Source organism: Triturus cristatus, chromosome 4_1 (assembly GCF_964204655.1).
Source record: "Triturus cristatus chromosome 4_1, aTriCri1.1, whole genome shotgun sequence".
Taxonomy (NCBI): Eukaryota; Metazoa; Chordata; class Amphibia; order Caudata; family Salamandridae; genus Triturus; species Triturus cristatus.
This window is the reverse complement of record NC_140585.1, coordinates 787,224,894-787,245,135: the sequence shown is the minus strand read 5'-3', so window position 1 is coordinate 787,245,135 and position 20,242 is coordinate 787,224,894. Positions and strand designations below refer to the sequence as shown.

General features: G+C 48.5%; 1 protein-coding gene across 2 annotated transcripts in view; it reads left to right on the top strand.

Annotated features, from left to right (window-relative positions):
• Positions 1-20,242, top strand: part of SCAF11 (SR-related CTD associated factor 11) — a 968,921-nt gene that overhangs the window by 566,396 nt on the left and 382,283 nt on the right. For both annotated transcript variants that reach the window (XM_085653364.1, XM_085653363.1), the window contains exon 11: positions 11,778-16,424. In XM_085653364.1, coding sequence (XP_085509490.1) covers positions 11,778-16,424 — 4,647 coding nt within the window. The remainder of the gene's footprint in view (positions 1-11,777; positions 16,425-20,242) is intronic.

The following is a 20,242-nucleotide window of genomic DNA, read 5'->3' as shown; positions in this document are numbered from 1 at the left end:
AGTACTTTATCAAATGATGAAAAAACCTTTTGAGCCCATGCATGCAGCAGGCATCAAACATATTGGCCTAAAGACAGCCTTTCTCATTGCGTTAACATCACTACGCAGAGTAAGTGAATTACAGGCTTTAATGATACAAGAACCTTACTTACATATCCACAAGGATAAAGTAATCTTGAAAACCAACCCACATTTTCTGTCGAAAGTGGTATCTCAGTATCACTTAAATCAAAACATTGTGCTACTGGTGTTCTTCCAAAACCCAGAAACCAATGCAGAAAGAAGTCTCCATACCCTGGATGTGAGGAGAACTTACTGTATCATTTGCAGAAAACAGAAAAAAGTAAGACAAACTAAACAATTGTTTGTTGCATGCTCGCATACCAAAACAGGATCTGCAATCACAAAAGCAACCATTGCAAGAAGGATAGCACAAGCTATACAGGTATGTTATAACAAGGCCAAAAAGGAACTAACAATGCAACCAACCGTGCACTCCACTAGGAAAAAGGGAGCAACGCTTGCATTTATGGCCAATGTACCCATTGATGCCATCTGCGCAGCAGCAACATTGGCATCACCCCATACCTTCACAAAGCATTACTGTGCGGACATACAGATGAATAAGGAAGCTCAAATTGGACAGAGGGTGCTCCAACACCTGTTTGCAAAGTCTTCCTTTGACCACACCCTCCCCAAGACGATAGAAACTGCTACATAATCTAATGCACAGCATGTGAATCCAGAAAAGGATTCATGCTGCAAAACTAAATGGTTACTTATCAGTAGGAGTCGTTTTGCAGCTTGAAGAGTTTTCTGAATTCACATGCGACCCACCCAGCCTTCCCCCTACAAGGACAACAAATAGGTGGGGAACTAAAAGACTACATCATTGTTTAAAACCATCTCAAGGATTACAAACCAAAGAAAAAAGAATCCGAAGATGGCCACCACGCACGTCGACATCCAGGATACCGTCTGACGTCACCCAGGGGACATACCTAGCACCAAATGGTGGTCGACGGCGACCAAAACAAGGAAAAAAACCAGACCATTCCGGACTCAACCACTAGATGGCGGAATAATGCACAGCATGTGAATCCAGGAAACTCTTCAAGCTGCAAAACTACTCCTACTGGTAAGTAACCATTTCGTTTTCAGTAAGTGCAGGCAGACACCTGTGACACTGATCTGAATAGCACTGCGATGGACAAGACCGACAAGGTTTTCAGATCTGGTGTAGAAGGCTCAAGGCAGTGTGATAAGGCTACCAGCTTCTGAGAACCTAATAACAATCCAGAAATGGCTGGTTTGCCACCTGGAGCCAGCTGGCCTTGGTTGAGCAGCATGGTTCACTTGTTTAGTTTCCTGCAGGTAGTACATGACTACCCTCCTAACATCTAGTGTGTGTAGGGCCTTTTGCATCTGTGTCTCTTGTTGTTGGAAAAAAAACCTGGTAATTGTACAGCTTAGTTGATTTGAAAGTATGAAATAACCTTTGGGAGAAACTGTGGGTTCTTCTTCATTACCACTCTTTCCTATATCTGCAAGTAGAGTGCATGTGTTGTGGTGCCTGAAGTTTGCTGACCCTTTGTAGAGAAGTGGTGGCTATTAAAGCTGTGTTGAGTGCGAAGTATTTTAGTCCTGCCTTATACAAGGCGTCTTACATAAGCTGTGTGAGCACTGTTTAGACCCTCTTTGTTCCCTCCAAGAATCTCTTGACTAGTATATGAGAACCTTTTACACGAATAAGCTCAACAAGTCAGGAAGGGAAACCAGTTCTTCATTTCCTTTGCAACAGCAAATAATGGATTACCTTGAACCAAGGGGACCATTTCAAAGTGGATAGTGCGAACAATCCAAAAATGCTCTACGAAAGCAGAGTTAGCACTGGAATACAAACCAAAAGCTCACTCAGCAAAGAAACAGGAAGCAACATTGGCATTCACTGCTACGATTTCTATAAATGACTTCTGCAAGGAAGCCAAGCCTCATGGTCGTCCATACATACCTTCACAAAACATTGTGTGGATATTCAATCCAACAGAGACGTACAGGTGGAACACGTTTGGAAATACAAACTCATTTCAATCCAGCCTTCCAGGGAGGGAGAATAGTACTATAAAATCAATGCACAACATGTGAACCCAGGAAAGATTCACGCTGCTAAATGAAATGGTTAGGTAACTGTTGGGCTCATTTTGCAGCTTGAAGAATTTTCTGGATTCATATGCGATTCTTTAGCCTCCCCAGATGTGAGAAAAGCGGTATTAAATACAAGGCACACTGGAAGCTCAAGGAGTAACTAAATTTGCCAAGTGGGGAAAAAAATAATTATCTGAAGATGGTGACCATGCACAGTGGCTTCTAGGGCGTATGTCTGACATCACAGGAGGAGAGACATTCCACCAAATGGTGGTCGATAACGCCCAAAAGAGGAAAGCAAAACAAACTAGAGAAAAAAAACATTCTGGACCCAACCACTAGATACAAAGCCACTTCTACAGGTAAGTAACTATTTTGTTACGCCCGAGTGTTTCAGAACACTACCCCACTCACATTTGTCCCATTGAATTGGTGTTGTCGGCCAACAGTGTCAGGATTTTTTCCAGACCGGTGTTGACTCTCTTGAGCAAAAGTCTCATTGAGCTAGTTGCCAAGGCAGCGAAAAGCCAAGGGTTCAGATCCCACTGCTTTCTGTCTCCCAAGAAGAGGTGCTTTCACCCTCTTCTGGATGTTGTTGCTGAACTCCTTCTTCCACAAGGATAAATTAAAGATGCACTCTTGCTCCAGCACCATTGCCTTGGTGTCTGAATGCTTAATAAAGTTCCTGGACTTTGAAGATGTGTATTTTGATGTCTCAGTCCTGCCCTCACAGGAAGTTTATGGGATATATGGTGAGTTCTACTCGCTACTAAATTGTGGAGTTCCCATTTGGCTTGACTGAGGTGCTTCAGCCGCGACTGACCCCCTCTGAACTGCTTGTCCCTTTTAATGAAGCTCTTTTGGGCCCACATTTTGGGATCTGGTCCAAGCCCAGCACAGGGGCTCCTGTTAACAGGACAATTGCCCGCTGCCATCAACCCACCCCAGGGGACCCCAATTTCCTCACTCAGCACCCTACCCTGTAGAGCTTGGTGGTCCAAGCCTCCACTAGCAGCGTAAACCCTGGCGCATTCCGTACCACCCTACCGGATAAGGAAACCAAGAGGCTGAAAACCTTAGCAAGAAAATGTTTTTTTCAACCAGCCTGGCACTGTGGTCTGAGAACACTGCATCCCTTTTGGGCCGTTGCTCCCATGCACTATGGGATTCATTTGTGCAGATGCTGCCCATGGTCCTGAAAAAGGCCCGGGCCATACTCAAGCTACGAGAGAGATGCAGCCAAGTTCATGATCAGATGTGGGCTGGATACGACAGACTTGCTAGGCAAAGCGCTTTCTTTGTCAGTGGCCTTACGATGCCACGCTTAGCTGAGAATGATTGGATTTTCAGGGGATGTCCAAGCCAAGCTTATGGACATGCCCTCGGATGGTTCCTGTCTCATTGGACACAAGGCGGACTTTATGCTAGAGCCCTTCAAAGATAGCAGAGCTATGGCCAGGTTCTTCTGCCTTTCTGTTACCCCCAGCAAACCCCAGTCTGCCTTTCGTGGCCACAGAAGGATCTTCCAGCAGGGTTCTTTCCTGCTCAGCCACCTCTGCATGCAAGCTCCCCCAGCAGCCACAGCCTCAAAACCTCTTTAACCTCTTGCGTGCTCATGACGAGCTCAGCTAGTCATGAGTCACAGTGGAGCGGAGCTCATCATAACGGCCGCGGCCCGCCCACGCGTGATTAATTCCCTGCCTGTGCGGGAGAATTAATCAGTGGGCGGGGTCGTGACAAGCTCAGCTCGTCATGAGCACAGCTCCACTGTGAGTCACGATGAGCTGAGCTCGTCATGAGCACAGCGGCGCTGCGGTTCACCCCCACCCCAACCCCCCCACCCTGCACCGTGGGGGAATTACCCCCGCAGGCAAGGGGTTAGTTTGTGCTCCAACCATCATGGCTATCCAATAGGAGGCAGGATTGGCAAAGGTGGGTACACCTCTCCTCCTATCTTGGTTTTCCGCTGATTCTCCTGCCCAAAGTGGGGGTCAGAACCAGTGGGGGCCAGTTGCTGGGAGCAGCAAGTGGCTGGGTTAGCTCACAAAGGCTGCAAGCCTTTAAAGCTTCCCCTTCGTGGACCCCGCCCATCCTGGGGGAGGAGGTTTGGCACCTCTGCCGAGGATGTACTTTGTTTCAGGACCCCCGAGAGCGCGAGGCTCTCGACCCAGGGGTCCAGATACATACCTGGGGAGGCATCTGGCGAGCAGCCAGTCACCCAGGACACTAGTTAGTTCGTTTTTCAGGGGAAATCTCTAAGATGCCCTTAGTGCATTCGGCATTAAATCCCACACTGGCATCAGAGTGAGGGTGATGTGCTGAGAAGTTTGATATCAAACTTCCCAGTTTTCGGAATATCTATTATGGTGCTGTGGAGTTCGTAATGACAGACTCCCAGACCACATACTCTTTATGGCTTTACTGCACTTACAATGACCAAGAATAGACTTCGACTCTGTAGGGCTCATGTATCTGTACCCTCACAAGTGGTATAGTGCACCCAGCTAGAAGGGTGGCTTACCTATGCTACAGGTAGTAGATTGTAGGCATGGCTTACAGGGATGTGTGCCACGTCGACTCTTCACTTTGCTCTACACCAAAACACACAGTATGTGCTGCAGCCATAGAGGCCTTCCCTGGTCATATTGCCCTTGGTACCTATGGTACCTTTTGCAAGGGACTTACCTGTGGCCAGGGAGCTGCCTATTGGGTATGCAACAGTACAGTTTTAAGGAAAGAACATAGGCCATGGGTACCTGAATGGCAGGAACCCAGGGCACACTTGGTCAAAGAGCATCAAGCATCAGGAAAAATATGGGGGGCAACCGTGCAAAAAGGGGCACTTTCCTACACCTTGCCAATGCACCTCGGGTCTTCACCAAGGTGATGGCAGTGGTTGCAGATTATCTGCAGAGATCAGGGGTGCCAGTTTTCCCCCTATCTCGATGACTGGCTGTTGAAGATGGGCTCATCCCTAGCTGTTGTATCACACCTCGAGTACAGCGGACATCCTGCACTCACTGGTGTTCAGTATCAATGTGCCGAAGTCACACCTGATTCCCTCTCATATGCTTCCTTTCATTGGAGCCTTTCTGGTCACGGTGCAGTTTCGGGCTTATCCCAAACTGTGAGTTCAGGATATTCAGGCTATGATACCGATATTTCAGCCTCTTTCCTGGGTTTCAGAGAGACTGACTGTGAGACTGCTGGACCTCATGGCCATTTGCATCCTGCTCGTGACACATGCCCACTTGCATATGTGGGCTCTGCAGTGAGACTTGAAGTTTGTGGTGCAGCATCAGGGGAATCTCTACGACATGGTTCAGATCTCCAAAGGAACTGCTAAAGATCTGCAGTGGTGGCTAAAGAATGGCGATTGGGTCAGCAGCAGACTTCTCTCAGTTCCCTAACTGACTGTCATCTGACAGTACTGACAGATGCATCACTCCTGAGGTGGGGGCAACCATCTGGGAGAGGTAGAGATCAGAGGCCTCTGGTCTCTGGTGGAATTTGGACGCCATATCAATTTCATGGAGCTCAAGGCAATCCGGCTGGCATTGAAAGCCTATCTACCCTCCATCAAGGAAAGGCTAGTGCAGGTGTTCACTGAAAACACCATCACCATGTGGTATACTGTAGCAAACAGGGTGAAAGGGATCATGGACCCTTTGTCAAGAGGCCCTGCGGCTCTGGACATTGGTAGAACAGCAGGACATATTCCTAGTGGTTCAACACCTGCCAGACTCTCCCTGAACACCAGGGTGGACGAACTCGGCCAAAGATCCCTAGCAAATCACTAGTCTCCATCTGAAGGTGTTGCAAGGCTTCTTTAAGAGAGGGGAGAGGCTTGGGTAGAAGTGTTATCCACTGCCGAGAACATGCAGTGTCTGCAGTTTTGCACGTTGGAGTTTCCAAGACGACTCTCACTCTGGGATGCTTTTCGGCTCGAGTGGAACTCAGGCCTCCTGAACGCCTTCCAGCCCATACACAGAGTTCTCAAGAAGATCGAGAATGACCGGGCCCAAATCATCCTTGTGGCTCTGAACTTGCTTGGATAACTTAGTATCCTGAGCTGTTGAGCATGGCTATCGGTCTTCCGATCAGGATCTTTTGTTGCAGCAGCAGGGGAGGGTTCTCCACTCGAACCTGTCAATGCTCTGCTGTCAAGAGTGGAGATTGAGCGGCTACAGTTGAATGGCTGCCAAGTCAGCAATGTTATCTTGGCAGCAAAGTGTCCCTCCAGCAAAAGACGGTATATGTCTGCTGTGGAGGCAAGTTTGTGGCATGGTATGCAGAGACAGGTTGACCCTCTTTCTGCTCTACTCTCCCAAGTCCTCTTTATTTTTTCACTTGCCCAGGAGGGCTTGGCTTTAGGCACCTTGAAATACTTCCTTGCTGCCATCTGTCTTTCTGCGGTTGCCAGATCAGCCATCCCAGTTAAAATCCCTCTTTCATAAGTTTTTGAAAGATCCAACACGTGTTTACACCTTCACCATGCCTCATTGGGACCTTAATCTGGTACTCGCCTTTCTAATATGCACTCCCTTTTAACTACTGCACAACTGTCTTCTCAGGCTCCATCCCATCAAAATGGCCTTCCTAGTGGAGATAACATTTGCCTGGAGGGTCAGTGAGCTTCAGGCTTTTTCATCTAAGCCTCCTTCCTGAACATCTTCCCAAACATGCTGGTTCTTGGCTACTAGAGCCTCCTTCCTGTCGAAAGTTGTCACTCCCATTCATATAGGCCATTCCATCACCTTGCCTATTTTTTATGCTCTGCCACATCCCTCCAGGAGCGACTTTACCAACTGGATCCAAAACGAGTGTTGTTGTTTTGCATTGACCGCATGAGAGTTCCGGGTGGATGACCAACTCTTCGTCAGTTAAGTCTGAGTGAAGAAGGGAAAGGCTGTGCAGAAACAGACCATATCCTGATGGATCATGCTCAGTGTTAAAATCTGCTACACACTGGTAAAGAAGCAAACCCTGATTGCTTGTATGCTCCTTCCATCATAGTTGAAGTTGCAACCACTGCGTTTCCACGTAGTGTCCCGGTCCTGGACATATGCCAGGCAACAACGTGGGTTTCTCTGCATACGTGCACATAACACTACTGCCTCGACAGTCGGGTCTGTAGGGACGGGAACTTTGCCCTTTCGGTCCTGCAGGGCTTTTTAATGTGAAATTGTTGTGCTGACCCACCTCCAGGGAGGATTTAGTTGGGTATCTACTCAGAGGTAAGGAATCTGTGGCTAGAAATCTATATCAGATCAGCAAGTTACTTACCTTTGGGAACGCCTTATCTGGTAGACTCCATCTCGCCGCAGATCCTTTACAGATCCACCCATCCTCGCATCTCTGCTTACAGATTTCTACGGACAGGGCTTTCCCATTTCAGAACCATTATTTTCCAACCCAGTGGTCCGTGTTCTACATGGCTGTGCGCTCCTGGCGTGAAAAGTCGTGAAAAGAAACTGACAGCGCGCTGGGGTGTCACCTATATTGGCACTGTGCATGTCACTTCCAAGGCCACGCAGAGACAAACGACACCTACCGGCACTTTTCAGCCCTTCACTGTGGCCCATGGGGTCCTGGGCTTTCATCAAGACTAAGTCATTATAATTCTCTGAAATTCTCATATAAATTTGTGAGGTAGCCTAACCAGGAACAAATTCAACACATGTAACATACAAAGGGCTCAATCGCCCTTCTCCAACGATGTTCTCGCCTTGGATCCTGTTAAGAAATAATGAAATCAAATCAGTATCAAGCTTTCCATGCACATCTGTTGTGGCCAGTTGTAGCACACCCCGTCCAGTAATCACACAGCACCCTAGAAACATGTTTGTGCTTGCTATTATTGGGTAAAACGCCTAGACCAAATTAAAGACAACCTGTGGTCTTCACTATGGCGTACACTTTAACACTGCAAGGTGCAAATTAAAAGGTCATGCAGTAATTATGCAGCCAAGTACAATTCAACACCTACCCTGAGTTGTAGGGACAGGTTGGTCACATGGGATGAGTGGGGGACATGCCCCTGGCGTCACACTGTTGTATCATGTGAAACATATTGTCAAATTCAGAGTAGTCCGTTAGGGACCCAACAAAGTACATGTTAAGGAAAAGAAAATACAAAAGATGAGGGGACAGTCAGCCATGTATGTACTCAGTTATTGGTCCGTACTCGAAGTGGGTGCTCCTGTACTTACTTCATCAAGGGTGCCATGTCTCCTGCCATACCTTACAGTGCCCATGTCTCCTTCCCAGTGATGAAGAGAACAAACAGCGTGCCATTTACACTAGGCAGTTGGCACAACATTGACGTTTCCGTGTAGATTACTGCATCATAGCATAAGTGCGTATTCGCGCATGCACGTTATTCTGGTAGAGCCTCATGGGAGTTGTAGTGTTAGAGGCCTACTAAGAAACCACACCTTGTAAAAATGTGTTAAGATGGGCATCTTCACCAAGTCGATAAATGGGGATACCTTCAAACAATACCAGACCAGTGTTACCAAAGTATTCGTGTAACTAGATTAATTAGGAGTCATGGTGAAACTGATTTCCATACCCCCCTTCTGTATCAAGTAAAAATAAGTCTTCCCCCTACCTCGATGACTGACTGAGGTCAGGCTCACCCCAGGCTGTCATCTCTCCACCTCCATACTACCGTGGACCTCCTGCATTCTCTGGGGTTCAGTATCAATGTACTGAAGTTACACATGACTTCCTCTCGGGCGCTCCCTTTCATCAGAGCTGATCTGAACACCCTGCAGTTTCAGGCCAATCCTCCAGAGTGGCGAGTCCAGGGTATTCAAGCTGGGATACTGATGTTTCAGCCTCTATCTTGGATTTCGGTGAGAATGACTGAGACTGCTGGGCCTCATAGCCTCCTGCATGCTGCTAGTGACACATGCCAGATGGAATATGTGGGCCCTGCAGTTTGGACCAGAAGTTCAAGTGGGTGCAGCATTAGGGGAATCTTGCCAACATGGTCCAGATCTCAGTGTACTGCATGAGACCTGCAGTGGTGGCTGATGAACCACGAATGGGTCAGAGGCAGCCCCCTCTCCCTTCCCCAACCATATCTCACAGTAGGGACTGATGCATTATTTCCGGGGGGATGGGGCGGCCATCTGGGAGAGGTGGAGACAAAAGGACTCGGCGGAATTCGCACTCCACATCAACATGCTGGAGCTCCGAGCTATCCGATTGGCACTGAAAGCCTTTCTACCCTCCAACAAAGGAAAGCTAGAAGAAGTTTACACACGACACCACCGCCATGTGATACTGCAACAAATAGGGTGAAGTGGGATCGTGGACTCTTTGTCAAGAAGCCCTGTCTGTCTAGACATGGCTGGAACAGCTGGGCATATCCTTGGTGGTTTGACACCTGGCAGTTTACCTGAACACCAAGACAGGAGAACTCAGCCGTCAGTGCCTAGCGGATCACAAGTGGCGTCTCCATCCAGAAGTGGTTAATGACCCCAGCAGTGGGGAGAACCTTGGTTAGATCTGTTCGCATCTGCAGAGAATACGTAATGGCAGTAGTTTTGCGCGCTGGAGTTTCCAAAGGTTGCTCTCACTCTGAGATGCTTTTCGACTCAAGTGGAGCTCAGGCCTCCTGTATGCCTTTCCGCCCATTCTACTCATGCTCAGAGTTCTCAAGAAGATCAGGAATGACCAGGCCCAAGTCATCCTTGTGGCTCTGGACTGGGCATGGAGAGGATAGTCTGGTATCCCAACCTTCTGCAAATGAGCATCGATCCTCCGATCAGGTTGCCTCTTCAGGAGAATCTTCTGTCTCAGCAAGGGAGGGTTCTCCTCCCAAACCTTTCTACTGTACGCCTCCTTGCTTGGAGATTGAGCAGTGGCAGTTGATAGCTTTCGACCTTCCTCTCGAAGTTTGTAATGTTATTCTGGCAGCCAGGTGTCCTTCCAATAAGACGGTATATGCCTGCCGGTGGAAGAAAGTTGTAATATATTGTACCAATAAGTCTATCAACCCATTGTCTGCTTCCCTTTCCGATGTCTTACTTTTTATTTTGACCCTTGCCCAGCAGGGCTCTGGTCTGAGCACCGTGAAAGGGTAATTGTCTGCTTTCCTGAGTCTGCCAGACCAACCATCTTTATTTAAGTCACCCATTGTACATAGATTCTTAAAAGGTCTTGTACGTTTGTTTACACCTTCCCCCTACATTATGCTCTAGTGGCACCTAATTTGGTTCTCACCTTCCGCATGTGCTCCTTTTGAGCTCCTGCACAATTGCCCCCCTACTGCTGCTCACACAAAAAAAGCTCCTGAAAGTGAAAAAGACACATTCCATGTGTGACAATGTCATCTTGCCCAATGTCTGCGCTCTTCCACATTCCTCTAAGGAAGAAGAGACTCCACCATCTGGACTCAAAAAGAGCACTGTCATTCTACCTTGGCTGCACGAAAAAGTTCTGGGTGGACAACTAACTCTTTGTGGGGTATGGTGGTGCGAAGAAAGGTTGGGCGGTGCAGAAAACCACCATCTCATGATGGACAGTTCTCTGCATCAAGATCTGCTACGCTTTGGCTAAGAAGCAGCATCCTGAAGGTTTGAGCTCATTCCACCAGAGATAAACCTGCAGCCACAGCGTTGGCACGTGGAGTCCCAGTCCTGGAAATCTGTCAGGCAGCAACATGAGCATCCCTGAACTGGTTTATCAAGCATTACTGCCTGGACAGCCAGGTCCGCAGTGACAGTCCTTTTGCCCATTCGTTCCTGCAGCATTATTTTTAGTCTGAAAAATGTCTGCAGCCCCTCTTCTGGGATTGCTTGGGTATCTGTTCAGAGATTAGGAATCTGCAGCTAGATATCTCTATCAAATGGACAAGTTACTTACCTTCGGTAATGCCTTATCTGATAGACAGCATTTAGCTGCAGATTGTTTATTGACCCACCCATCCTTCTCAAACTGTGGACATGTTTCAAGCATCAAGGCTGTTCCTGTTCAGGGCCCTAGTTTTTAAACACACCATTGTCGGTACTCTTCGTGGCTCCATGTTTCTGGAGTGGGAAGTTGTGAAGAGTAACAGATGTCAGCGTGCCGAGGTGGTGCCTATATAGGTGACGCAAATGTCGCATCCGGTGCGGACGGCACCGACGACATGACGTGGAGCCGACAGATGCCACATACCGGCATGCAGGGGTATTGCTACAAGAAAAATCTTCCAGAGCCAGTCTGACACCGCTGAAATTCAAAGGTAAGGAATCTGTGGCTAGATACTGCCTTTACCAGTTAAGGTGTTACCAAAGGTAAGTAACTTGTCCTTTAGTGAGGATGTCGGGAAAGTTAGTTTAATTGTGACAGTGATAGTGTGAATTTGTTAGAGCGTTGTTGCATCTACTTTACTACTACTTCTCTCTTATAAGCCCGAATCTTCCAAAGGCCTGTGATTTTAAAAGAATGTAAGCATATGGTGGTGCTTATGGGATCTGTTTGGAATTAATTTGATGTGCTAAGAAAGAGTGCTTGAGTCTGTTTATAATGCATCTTCAATTACACAGAGGGTTTTACTGCGTCTAGCCTGTCTTGCTTTTCAGTTTAAGATTAAATAAAAATGCATTATAACTTTATCTCTTCCTCTGTTTATGTAGACTCCTCAAGCCCAGCACATATACCGATGTGTGCCCAAGATGGAGTGGAAAAGAAGAAAGCTGGTGCATCTAATACCAGAGGAGCAAGAATGACGTCTGAGAGTACGCCTCCAAGACGGCGATCGACCCGGAACAGCAGATCTGAAGGGATCAACCAGGCCTCTAGTCCAGCCAGGTCTAGTAATTCTGGGAGTAATGCTCCAGAAGGTCAGGCATCCTCTTTAAATACGTCATCTGCGGACTCCGATAAACCAATTCCAAAGCAAAGTTCTAAAAGAGAAACTAAAAAGCAACTTCCAAGAAAAAAGAGACTTCGATCTTCTGTTTGCGACCCTGACGATTCTTCATCTAGTGAAGTGGCTGAGGAAGATGCTGCATCCGAGCCACGCCGCAAGAGTAAATCTGACCTGGGGAAGAAGCTGCAGTCGGATGAGGCACCGTCTCATGAATCTGACAGTGAAAGGTCGGGTGATCCACGCACACCTACCCTGGAAAAGGAAAGGACCGATGAGGAACCCAGCCCTCCTGCTACTGCAAACAAAAGTTCAGATGCGGATTTGTCCAGTGTATTAGTGCATGAACAACTGTCCCAAGTGGCAGGATCTCCCTGTTGTCTTCCTGCGTCAGTAAATGAACTGCTTCTGGACGCTAAAGACTCTTCTTTTTCAGAGGAAGGTAAAAATGAGGAAACAAAACAAAGTTCTCCTGACGAGCACTCTGAGGCAACGCCACCATCAAAAGCACAAGAGCCGCATTTAGAACATGTTTCACTTTCACCATCAGGTAAAGAAGAACCGGATGTTAAATCTCCTGCACTGAAAGCACAGCCACCAGCTGTTGATGAACATGTCCTTGCTGCCGCCGACGCTGTGCAGCTAGATGCTCCGGCCGCCTCTCCAGTTTTAAAAAAGGAAGAGCTACCTGACTGCGTCTCTCCGCTGCCTTCTGTATCCGACAAAGAAGAGCAATCCAACATTCATTCTGTTTTAGAAAAAGAGCGCTCGAATCTTGAACAGTCTCCGGCCCCGCCCTCTCTGGAGAAGGAATCTCAACCAGACACTGAACAGCCACCTTGTCGTAGCGCACCAGGAGAGGAGCAGAAGGCGGAGCACGGTCATGGCTCTCCCGTGTTGGAACGAGAGCAGTCGGCCGAATACTCCAAAGAAGAGGAGAAAGGACAGTCCGATTGTGAACTCTCCCCTGCCCCTCCTGCGCTGGAAAAGGAGCATGTTGAACACTCTCCCGCTTCCCCTACCTCTAAGCGACATCAGTCCGATCCCCGGCTCTCTTCGCCGTCTCCTACATTAGCGAACGAAAGCCAGTCTGATATTGACCTCTCTCCAGCACCCCCAGCGCTAGAAAAGGAGCAGCAGTCTGAACTCACGCCCAGTTCTTCTGCGTTTGAAAGTGGCCTGCAGCCCGCTGGTGCAAGCAAACCGTCCCATGCAACAGAAGAGACGCTGTCTGATACTGAACACTCGCCTGCCCCCCCTGCATTAGAAAAGGAGCTCCATTTGGATGTTGGGGACCCCGGTGACTCCTCAAGGGAGCCAAACCAAGATTGTCCGCATGTTTCAGCAAAGGACCAGCAGTCGAAGATTCAAGACTTGACAGCCTCTCTGGTGGGGCAACAAGGCCTAGTGTCTGAAGCATGTTCTTCATTGTCAACATCAGTGAAGGAGCCTCAGTCGAATATTGAAGAGACTCTGGCTTCTGTTTTATCTGCAAAGGAAAAAAATCAGTCCGATGTTGGAAGCTTGTTGACTTCTGTGGTTACCCCAGTTGAACAGTCTAATAATTGTTTGGCACAGTGTGCAGCAGTAGAGGAGCAGTCTGTCTCTCTTGCACCGTATGTTGATGGAAAATCCCACCCAGAACTAACCCCATCAGAAAACAAGCAGTCGGATGAAAAAGTTGCAGCAACTGACTCACTAGCTGCTGAAAGTGGTTGCCCTTTACCCACAGTCGATACTGAAGTAGAGAATGCAAACCCTCTTTTAAAAAGTAAGACACCTGAAAAAAGTAAAGAAAAAACAGATGTCTCTGTTGGAGCGACTGTTTCTCTTGCAACAGTAAATCAGGCCCATGAAGCAAAGTCTCAAAACAAGAGATTTGATGATTTGGAGAGCTCGGACAAATGTGTTACTATTGCTGAGAATACAAATCAGAAACCTATTCTAAAAAGTAATCAACTGAGACCTAAATCTTTCAGTTCACATGAAGAGCCTCTAGAGCACAAGCCAGCTACAGACCACGAAACAATTCCAAAAACAAAAGCTTTAAGTGGCACAGTTAACGATGGTAGTAAAACTCTTCCGGGCTGTGCTAAATTAAATCCGCTTGTTGCTCATGAACCTTTAGCAACAAATATGCAATCTAAACATAATGAACCACCTGCACTGGCAACTAAAAAACGCCGCAAATTTTTTTCTGAAGACAATGACCAAATGGTACCACTGCAGGTTGATTCCGTCAGCAAGCCTAATACTGAGGAACCACACCGTAAAAATGTAAAACCAGAGGTAAAAAGTTTAACAAATAAAACAGTAGAGAAGACTTCACTTGTAAGTAATACAGTAAAAGATGAAGCACAGTCTAAAGAGTCGCATATAGTAAAATCACTGACAACAGAAGCAAAAGATGAAACAAATAAAAAGAAAGAAAGCCGACCTCGTAGGTCTCGATTTCATTCTCCTTCTACAACTTGGTCTCCTGACAACAATACTAGAGAACGCAAGCATTCTCCATCTCCAAATAGAAGTAATGAGCCATCACCTAAACACAGGGCTAGATCTCGCAGCAGAGACAAAAGCATTGCAAGAAGACAATCCTCACCAATTTTAAAATCTAGACCTCAAAACAGAGATGTAGGTGGTGTTAAAAGTGAGCCATTTTCCAAGCGTAAATCTAGATCTCGAAGTAAGGACAAAGATCTTGATAAAAATGTGCCCTCTCCTAAGCGTAAATCTATCTTTCAAAGCAAAGACAGTGGCGGAGACCAAAAAGCGCCAACTAACAAGCGCCATTCTAGGTCTCCAAGCAAAGATCAGGGTAAACAAAATGAACCATGGAAAGAGTGGAACAGAGACAGTAGAAGTAGACGGCGATCTCGATCTGATTCCTTGCCACGTTCCAGGTCTAGATCCAGAAGCAGAACTGGAGGTATGCCTGGCTTGTTAGACCGCCATGAAAAAGAGACACCAGCTGCACTTCTTAGTCTACCCCTTTCTCTACCACTGCATCCTCCCATTTTGCATTCCCATCAGTGGGATAGATGGTCAAATGACAACTGGAGAGGTGCTAGAGGAAACAGGTACAGAAGAAACGAATATGATTATCAAGATGAAAATTTCAGGCATGAAAGTAATGATTTCAATAGAACTATTGATGATTCCTATCAACAATATGAGGGCAGGAATGAATATCCAGACTGGGTAATGGACAGGAGACCTGAGGATCATCAAAGTAGAGATAGGCAGCAATTCAGAGGTTCTCAATGGGAGGATGATAGGTATAATACTGGTGATGATTGGTCAAGAAATTCTAACTCTGATTGGAACACCAACCATAATCAGGGTGGTCACAGCAAGTTTGTAGAAAGGTTTGATTATGGACACCAAAGTGAAAATAGATGGAGATGTAGGCAGCCTCTCTCTGGTAATTCTAATGATTCAGAGAATGAATCTACAGGAATTGTGGAAAATCATCCATACAGGCATAAAAATGAGAAAGAATATTTTGAAGCCCCACCTGATCGTTCAGGGTGGACATCAGCATCAAGCTGGGCTGTGCGAAAAACATTACCAGCAGATGTACAGAATTATTATTCAAAACGTGGAAAGAACTCTTCTACACCTCAGGGTGAATGGACTGGTCCAGATTCTGAACATACAGTGGCAGAGCCTGAATATAAAGCAGCAGATTCTGAAAATAAAGTGGCAGACTCTGAATATACAGAAACAGAGTCTGAATATACATCAAAGCCGAAACAAACAGAGCCTGAATGGACCTCTTCAGAGCCTAAATGGACTTCTTCAGAGCCTGAATTGACAGTAAGAAACCAAGAATGGGTAGCCCAGGAGTCTGAATGGACTACAAAAAGGCCTGAGTGGACTGCAGAGGAACCTGAATGGAAAGCTCCTCAGTCTGAGTGGACAGAGCCTCAGGCAGGGTGGACAGAGCCTCAGGCAGGGTGGACAGAGCCTCAGGCAGGGTGGACAGAGCCTCGGGCTGGGTGGACAGAGCCTCAGGCTGGGTGGACAGAGCCTCAGGCTGGGTGGAACAAGCCGCAAGCTGGGTGGGACAAGCCGCCGGCTGAGTGGGACAAGCCGCCGGCTGAGTGGGACAAGCCGCCGGCTGAGTGGGACAAGCCGCCGGCTGAGTGGGACAAGCCGCCGGCTGAGTGGGACAAGCCGCCGGCTGAGTGGGACAAGCCGCCGGCTGAGTGGGACAAGCCGCCGGCTGAGTGGGACAAGCCGCCGGCTGAGTGGGACAAGCCGCAGGATGAGTGGAACAAGCCTCAGGCTGGGTGGCCAAGGACTCAACCTGATTGGACACAGCCTCCGCCAGACTGGACAAAACCACCGCCTGACTGGACACACCCACCGCCTGACTGGACAAATACAGTTGATGAAACACCTGAACAAGGTATGTTAAATGTACAGTTTTCTGTAAATGTGTATTTGTCTTACTTTAAACAGCATAGTAGCTTTGCTTAACTGGTCCTTCAGTACTCCTAGAACAGTTAATCAGGACAGCCTGATACACTCACTCAGTGGCAGGATAAAACATCAACCAACATTTGCTTCACATTATTGGTTGTAACCCTTGTTCAAGTTGGACAGTTGAGGAGATGGCAGTATTGTTACCTTTCCCATCTGCTAATGTATTCCACAATGCATCCCTCGGCACATGTATGCAGATCAGTGCCTCCCAAACTTTTTAGAACCATGACTCACTTTTTAGAACAACTCACTTTTGCAACCCACCTAGCTTTAATGGACATTGGCCAGGTGATTTAAAAAAATATATATATTATGAAGGCTTTGTGTTGTAGCACCCTTTCATTTACAGACAGCACATTTTCCATTGAAATGGCCACTACATTTTCACAGAAATACAGTTTTACTAGATTGCTCACAAATGATAATGGGTGGAAATCGGGTTTCAGTGAACATTTATCATTTGTGTTTCAGAAAGTAAAGTGTTTTGGTCCTATTAAAATCTTTATTTCCGTTATGCTTCAGAATTGCAAAAAGTTGTGCTTCATTTTTGCTTTCCTAACTGCTCAATATGTACGGTTCATTTGCAGGTGTTTACATTTTGTTGAATTACAAATTACATCCTACAGCCTTTCTTTTCTCACTCGCTTTACCTCAGCAAGATTCTCACATAATCCACTTTACTTTCTCTGATTTGCAATGCGACAAGAGTCTGTAAATTCCAATCCCCATGTTAAAAAGTTTAAGTCTTAATTTGTGAGAAGACATAGCCTGATGTTTGACCTGTCTTTGAAGCGCAGCAAATATGAAAAGATAAATACAGAAATCTGATAGAGACTATTAGTTATAGATTCCTTACCTTAGAATTACCCCCAGGCGTCAGACTGGATCTGGAGGATTTTTCTTCAGCACTACCCCTGCGCGTCAGTAGGCGGCGTGGGTCGACGCCGCGTTTGTCGTTGGCGTCGTGATCGCCGTAATGAAGTTGCGGTATCTACTTAGATGCCGCCCCTACACGCTGAGAGCCGTACCTTAGTCATTGTTTGACCAGTGTTTTTCGACTTTTTGTCAACATCTTTTTCGAGTCGTTCGACTCCTGGTGCACGCAGGGATGTCACTAGCTGATCTGAGTCACAAATCCGCACCTCATGTGCCTTTGGTGCCTGAAGCTCGACCACGTCCCGAAGTCGTGCTCCAACATTTGAGCCATGACCCCGAAGTCTTTGCGGGAGCAGACCTGAAAGCTTCTGGAGGCCCAGCAGTCAGCTCCCTGCTGCTCGAGGTATCATACGAGAGGGAGTTCGCAGAACCGGTTGCGGAGTCACCAACATCACTCCTTATCGAAGTCTTCGTCTTCCGGTAAGTCGAAGCACAAGAAGAAGGCGAAGAAGCACCGTCGCTCTTCGCCTTCTCCCTGTCCGTCGGCCGACGCTACACGGGACGCGGAAGATAGTCTTCCTTCGGCTCCTCCTGCGGAGCCTACTGGGGCGGCTGGGACCTTCCCTTCCCGGGAGGTGGAGCTTCCCTTCCCCAGCTTCGTGCCTTTTACGAAGCCCTCCCCTCCATCTTTGGGCAGCCCGACTCCACCGGCGCGCCTTCGGGCTCCCGCAGACTCGGCTGGGGGCTCTAGGCTTTCGTTGCACCACACGGCCCCCAGGGTTCCAGGCCTGAATCCCGAACGGTGCCGGCCGACCTCACAACACCTCCGGCACCGTTTCTTTGACGACGCCTCCTTCACCGGTCGCGTCCCAAGCCTGCGTCATCCTCGGCCTCCCCCTCGTCTTGGAAACGGAGCCGGACCGGCGTCGACCGACGCTGGTACCAACGCCGACCGGTACTTTTGTGCCACTGTTCTCCCCTGGCGTTCTCTATTGGCCTGAGTGGCAGCCTGAGGAAGGTGAGTAGGACCCTTTGACAGACCAGCTGGAGGAGCCAGACTGGATTGAGGAGTTGGGGAAGCCAGTGGTCTGGATACCACCCCAGACCTTGGCATGCTTTCTCCCCCTACAGTGGTCATGAAGGAGGAAGCCTCCTATGCTGTGGTGTTGCGTAGGGCGGCTGAGGCCTTGGGCCTTGAGCTTCCTACTGTGGCAGTCAGGACGAACCTCCTGACTGAGGTGCTTCAGCCGGCAGTGGCCTCCTCGGAGCCCCTGCTGCCATTCAATGAGGCCCTCACAGACATCCTTCTAGGCACTTGGTCCAGGCCTAGCACAGGGGCTCCTGTGGATAGGATGATTGCCCACCTCCCAGCCACGGGCGACCCCATTTTCCTCTCCCAACACCCTACCCCCGAGAGCTTGGTGGTCCAAGCCTCAACATCTAAGTCTAAAGACGCGTTCCCTTCTGCTCCCCCAAGGAATCCAAGAAGCTGGACCATCTTGGGAAGATGTTTTCTTCTGCCAGCCTAGGACTGCGGTCTGTCAACACCGCATGTCTCTTGGGCTGTTAAATCCACTCTGTGGGATACGGTTGCGCAGGTGCTGCCGCCGTGTCCGGAGAAGGACCGGATTCACACACTCCTGTGCAGTTGCAGAGGGGAGAGATGCAGCAAAGTTCTCCATCTGCTGTGGTCTGGACACCGTCGACACGCTGGGTAGAACAATTTCTATGCCAGTAGCCTTAAGACGCTACGCCTGGCTGAGACCCACTGGCTTTTCAAAGGGATGTCCAATCGACTCTTTTAGACATGGCATTTGATGGTCATTGTCTGTTTGGCGACAAGGCGGCCCATGCACTTCAAGGATTCTAGAGCTATGGCCAGATCCTTGGGCCTCGCTGCTACCTCTCGTCCTGTGCAGTCTGCCTTTCGCTGCTTTCGTGGCTATGGAAGGGGTTGCCCCACCATGTTCCATCCAGGGCCACAGGCTGAAGCAAGCTACCCAGCCTCTGTGCGGCTGGGGACTTGGGACCCAACGCCGTGGGTCTGGGGTCAGCGGGCGGCTGGGCTAGTCTACCAGTGCCGCCTCTGCAGCAGCCTCTAAGCCTTCCTAGTCCAACATTTCAGGGCCACCAGTTGCCAGTGGGCGGCAGGATCCACCACCGCCCCCCCTCCACTGGCACATCATCACGTTGGACAGATGGGTTTTGCAGATAGCCCGAAGGGGCTACTCCCTCCCCTTCGAGTCTACCCCTCCCTCCATGCCACCAACACTCCATGGCATGTCGGAAGATCACTTGGCCCTTCTCCATTGGGAATTACGGCTCTCCTGGCCAAGGGAGCTATTGAGCGAGTCCAAGTAGGTCGTGGTTGTTACTCCCACTACTTCTTGGTGCCCAAGAAGGACAAGGGACGTCAAACGCTTCCTCCGGAAGGAGAAGTCCAAAATGTTGACATTGGCTCAAGTTCGGTCTGCCCTGGAGAATGGATGATAGCATTGAACTTGCAGGATGCTTATTTCCACATCCCCTTCCTGCCAGCCCACAGTTGTTCCCTACGGTTCACAGTAGGCCTCAAGCATTCTCAGTTTACCATGCTCCCCTTTGCCCTTACCAGCGACCTTCGGGTGTTCACAAAAGTGATGCCGGTGGTTGCAGCTCATCTGTACAGATCAGGGGTTCCAGTCTTCCCCAATCTCGACGACTGGTTGTTGAAGGCGGGCTCCCCCCAGGCTGTCGTCTCCCACCTCCAGACTACGGCGGACCTTCTGCCCTCGCTGGGTTTCACTATTAATGTGCCGAAGTCACACTGATTCCCTCTCAGAAGCTCCTTTTCATCGGAGCAGTTCTGGATACAGCTCAGTTCCA